We start from the raw sequence: 5,508 nt of genomic DNA on the forward strand, positions 1-5,508 counted from the left end.
AAAAAAAAAAAAAAAAAAAATACAGAAATTAGCTGGGCATGGTGGCACATGCCTGTAGTCCCAACTACTTGGGAGGCTGAGGCAGGAGAATTGCTTGAACCCAGGAGGTGGAGGTTGCAGTGAGCCAAGATTGTGCCATTGTACTCCAGCCCAGGCAACAAGAGCGAAACTCTGTCTCAAAACAAAACAAAAACAAAACTAAGGGAAAGCAAAAAACAAAGCTATGAATACAATGAACTTGACTTCATTTCGGTTTTGGCTGGCAGGTTGGTTTGCGTTACAGGGTAGATGGACTCTTTACCCTCTCCTTTATCTCCTCCCTGTCCAAAAGGGGGCCTTTGCCATCTTTGGGCAATTCTCTTATCTATTTTGGGTCCTTTTCCTTCTCTTTCTCCTCTCTAAGAGGAGGTATTAAATTGAAACTCCAGTCACTCTGTCAGAGGCATTTTTTTTTTTTTTTTTTTTTTTTTTGAGATGGAGTCTTGCTCTGCCGCCCAGGCTGGAGTGCAGTGGCCAGATCTCAGCTCACTGCAAGCTCCGCCTCCCAGGTTCACGCCATTCTCCTGCCTCAGCCTCCCGAGGAGCTGGGACTATAGGCGCCCGCCTCGTCGCCCGGCTAGTTTTTTTGTATTTTTTAGTAGAGACGGGGTTTCACCTTATCAGCCAGGATGGTCTCGATCTCCTGACCTCGTGATCCACCCGTCTCGGCCTCCCAAAGTGCTGGGATTACAGGCTTGAGCCACCGCGCCCGGCCAGTCGTCAGAGGCATTTAAACCAGAGCAACTCCATCTTGAATAGGGGCTAGGTAAAATAAGGATGAAACATACCGGGCTTCATTCCCAGACAGTTAAGGTATCCTAAGTTACAGAATGACATAGGAGGTCAGCACAAGACACAGATCTTAAAGACCTTGGTGATAAAACAGGTTGCAGTAAAGAAGCCGGCCAAAACCCACCAAAACCAACATGGCAATGAGAGTGACCTCTGGTTGTCCTCACTGCTACCCTCCCATCAGCATCATGCCAGTTTACAAATCCCATGGCAACATCAGGAGGTTACCCTATATGGTCTAAAATGAAGAGGCATTGCCCGAAACAGCGGCTCATGCCTATAATCCCAGCTCTTTGCAAGGCTGAGGCGGGTGGATCACATAAGGCCATGTATTTGAGACCACCCTGTCCAACATGCTGAAACCCCGTCTCTACTAAAAATACAAAAATTAGGTGGCCTGAGCAACAGAAAGAGACTCTGTCTAAAAAATAATAAATAATAAAAAGGGGAGGCATGAATAATCCAGCCCTTGTTTAGCATATAATCAAGAAATAACCATAAAAATGGGCAACCAGCAGCCCTCAGGGCTGCTTTGCCTATGGAGTCACCTTGCTTTATCCCTTTACTTTCTTGTTTTTTTTTTTTTTTTTTTTGAGACGGAGTCCCGCTCTGTTGCCCAGGCTGGAGTGCAGTGGCCGGATCTCAGCTCACTGCAAGCTCTGCCTCCCAGGTTTACACCATTCTCCTGCCTCAGCCTCCCCAGCAGCTGGGACCACAGGCGCCTGCAACCTCGCCCGGCTAGTTTTTTGTATTTTTTAGTAGAAACGGGGTTTCACCATGTTAGCCAGGATGGTCTCGATCTCCTGACTTCACGATCCGCCCGTCTCGGCCTCCCAAAGTGCTGGGATTACAGGCTTGAGCCACCGTGCCCGGCCTTATCCCTTTACTTTCTTAATAAGCTTGCTTTCACTTTACGAATTTGTCTCAAATTCTTTCTTGTACGAGATCCAAGAACCCCTCTCTTGGGGTCTGGATCAGGACTCCTTTCTGGTAACAACTCATAGAAGGAATAAACAATTACACTCACTGTAGTTGTGTATCACATCACTAACCTTTGTTCCATGCATTCAACAGCTTTCATCCCCTCCTGAAGAAGATAAGGGGACACATTCTAAAATATCCTATGGGAACCTCCTACGGCCACATACTCCAATAGAGATGCATTCTCGGGATGGGGAATATGCAGAATTTGAACCTCAACCAAGGAGCACCTTCTCCCGTATTTCAATTTTAAAAAACTTTTCCACTTTCTTTTTGATTTTCAATGGGGATTTCACAGGATGATACTGAAGTCTCAAGGTTCTGGCAAATCATTGATATGCGAAACAGGGATCTCTCCTGACATGCTTCGGAGACTAGATGCTTTTCTGTAGATCATTCCACTTCGGGCAGAAAGAAACTGAGCAGATAGTGTGGGGTAATGGTTAAGAGATTGAGCTCAGAAACAAAGCTGATCCAAATTGAGTGCTTGCTCTGTTTGCTAATTGCATGATCCTGACCAAGATACTTAACCTCCCTGAGACTCTATGTCTTCATCTACATAAAAAAATAATAGCTTGGGGCACATGTCCTCAGGACCTCCTGAGGCTGTGTCACAAATAAAAAATAAAAAAAAAGGAAAAATAAAAAAATAATAATAGCTGGCATTGATTGAACACGTACTGTGTGCTAGGAATTATGTATGCTAAGTTTTACATGCTTTACTGGTATTATCTTATTTAATCCTTACTACAACCCTTGTGAAGTGGGTACTATTATATCCATTTTACATGTAAGAAAATTGAAGCAAAAAGAGATTAAATAGTTTGCCAGAGACCATACAACTATAAGTGGTGAGGCCAGGACTCAAACACAATTTGTCTGACTCCAAGACCCATGCTTTCAATCACTACCTTCATCACAGCGATGTGGAAATGATTAAATTAGTTAATGTAAGTCAGGTGCCCTCATAGTACCTGGCACACAAGCCTTAAGTATCCTAGCTATGATATTATTTTCAGTAGGTTTTTTGTTTGTTTGTTTGTTTTAATGAGATGGAGTCTTGCTCTGTCACACAGGCTGGAGTGCAATGGCACAATCTCAGCTCACTGCAACCTCTGCCTCCCAGGTTCAAGAGATTGTCCTGCCTCAGCCTTCCAAGTAGCTGGGATTACAGGCACCCGCCACCACAGCCAGCTAATTTTCTTTTTTTTTTTTTTGAGAGGGAGTCTTGCTCTGTTGTCCAGGCTGGAGTGTAGTGGCATGATCTCGGCTCACTGCAACCTCTGCCTCCCAGGTTCAAGCAATTCTCCTGCCTCAGCCTCTTGAGTAGCTGGGATTACAGACACGCACCACCACGCCCTGATAATTTTTGTATTTTAGTAGAGATAGGGGTTTCACCATGTTGGTCAGGCTTGTCTTGAACTCCTGACCTTGTGATCTGCCTGCCTCAGCCTTCCAAAGTGTTGGGATTACAGGCGTGAGCCACCACACCTAGCCCTAATTTGTATTTTTAGTAGAGACTGGGATTTCACTATGTTGGCCAGGCTGGTCTCGAACTCCTGACCTCAGGTGATCTGCCCACCTCAGGCTCCCAAAGTGCTGGCATTACAGGCGTGAGCCACAACAACCAGCCATTTTTTTCAAGAGATATGTGAACCAGAAAACAAATTCTGACACAGGAAATTTTGTGTCTATCCCGTTCAACTGTCCCAAGGTATGTGTTTTGCAATTCAGTTGACAGGCTTCTGCTGTTGCCTAAATCTGCATATTATGAGTTGCCTGGTTGAAAGACTAGCTAAATGGCTGGCAACCTTTTCCATCTGACATGCAAAGAAGTTATTCAGGCTGGGCTTGGTGGTTCGCACCTGTAATCCCAACACTTGGGAGGCTGAGACAGGAGGATCGCTTCAGCCCAGGAGTTCAAGACCAGCTTAGGCAACATAGTGAGACCTGTCTCACTAAAATAAAAAATAAATAAATTCTTCGACTAGAAAACCATATGAAGTCTCTTAAAAAAGAATGACCTACTGAGCAATAGCTAGCAAACAGAATTGCAGGCAGTACCGAGATTATAGGTGGGCACTGTTTCAAAATTTCATTTGTCTATTGTTAAAAACTCTGAGTGCATAGAAATAAGGTTGCAAATTGCAGTTACATTCCAAGCCTATTTGCAGAAGTCTATGTATTTAGCCCATTTTGAAGCTCAATGATAGAAATCATGCCACTAGTCTGAGGACAGGCTGAGGAACAAGAGCCCATGTGATAAGGGAATAAGAAAAGTGTCTTTCCTGGTATAAAGGAAAATTGATACATAACATATTAGTTATCTATTGCTGTGTAACGAAGTATCTCAAAACTTACCATCTTAAAACAAACATTTCTTATCTCATGCAGTCTCTGTGAGTCATCTGCGAATGGCTTGGCTGGGTGGTTCTGGCTTCGGATCTCTCGAGGTTTTAGTTAGCACTGCCCAGTCTATAGTTATCTGAAGGCTTAGCTGGGACTAGAGGGTCCACTTCCAAAATAGTTCACTCACATGGCTGTTGGCAAGAGGCCTCAGTTCCTCATCACACAGGCCTTTCCACGGGGCCGCTTGAGTTCCTCGTGACACAGTAGCTGGCTCCTCCTAGTGCAAGTGATCCAAGTGTGAGGATAAGGAGGCAGCTGCAATACCTTTTATGACCTAGTCTTATAAGTCACACAGAGTCACTTCTGCCATATTCATTATAGGACACATGCAACTCATTTAGTGCAGTCCACGCTCAATAGGAAGGAAATTAAGCTCCACCTCTTGATGGATAGAGTATCACAGAATTTGTGGATATACTTTAAAATCACCATATAGAGTTTCTGTTGTCCTCCCATCACTTTCTCCAGGTACCCAGTGAGAAAAATAATAAAAACAAACTGGGATGCAGAACTGCAGGCCTGTTCAACAAAGCTTGCTGTAAGTACCCCAAACAATCCACGCTCTTGCCTTAACTTTTCTTAAAAACATCTATCCACTTTCCTTTAATGGAATCTTGTTTGAAGGAGTTATACTAAAGAGAAAATGATCCTACACTCCTAAAATACTTTCTTTATTAATTTGTATCTCTCATTAGAATTTCACACAGTATAACAAAGTGAAATTCAAAACAACTACAAAAAAACCTACTCCCAAACCCGGTGGATTAAAATATTTGGAGTTAGGAAAGCAACTCCCAGTAAGATTTCTCCTTTCAGCTGATTATTACCAGAGTGCCCTAGTTAACAGGGAAATAGTTTTCCCTTCCTGGTCTAGGGAACATGGAATCTCTGATCTAGGTTTCCTACCTTGATTCCCATGGCTGCAGCTCTGTAGAAATATGGTGGGCATTTAAATCCGAGGAGTCATATTTAAAGGAGTTTATTTCTTGCATCTGAGGCATACAAGATTCTAAAGTGCCATTTCAATCTTCAGAGGAAAATGATGTTTCATGTGACTTTTTATTGTATTTCTTGTAACTTGAAATTTGGTAATACATGTGGACTGTTATAAAAATACAACATTCATAAACGCTGGATAGGCTGGGTGCAGTGGCTCATGCTTGTAATCCCAGCACTGTGGGAGGCCGAGGTGGGCGGATCACAAGGTCAGGAGATCAAGACTATCCTGGCTAACACGGTGAAACCCCATCTCTATTAAAAATACAAAAATTTAGCCGGGCGTGGCAG

At 43.5% G+C, this 5,508-nt stretch overlaps 1 protein-coding gene across 1 annotated transcript in view; it reads left to right on the top strand.

Annotated features, from left to right (window-relative positions):
• Positions 1-5,508, top strand: part of SLC30A4 (solute carrier family 30 member 4) — a 63,048-nt gene that overhangs the window by 6,628 nt on the left and 50,912 nt on the right. Inside the window, exon 3 of the mRNA XM_026449662.2 lies at positions 1,906-2,050. Coding sequence (XP_026305447.2) covers positions 1,906-2,050 — 145 coding nt within the window. The remainder of the gene's footprint in view (positions 1-1,905; positions 2,051-5,508) is intronic.

Source organism: Piliocolobus tephrosceles, chromosome 6, assembly GCF_002776525.5.
Source record: "Piliocolobus tephrosceles isolate RC106 chromosome 6, ASM277652v3, whole genome shotgun sequence".
NCBI lineage: Eukaryota > Metazoa > Chordata > Mammalia > Primates > Cercopithecidae > Piliocolobus > Piliocolobus tephrosceles.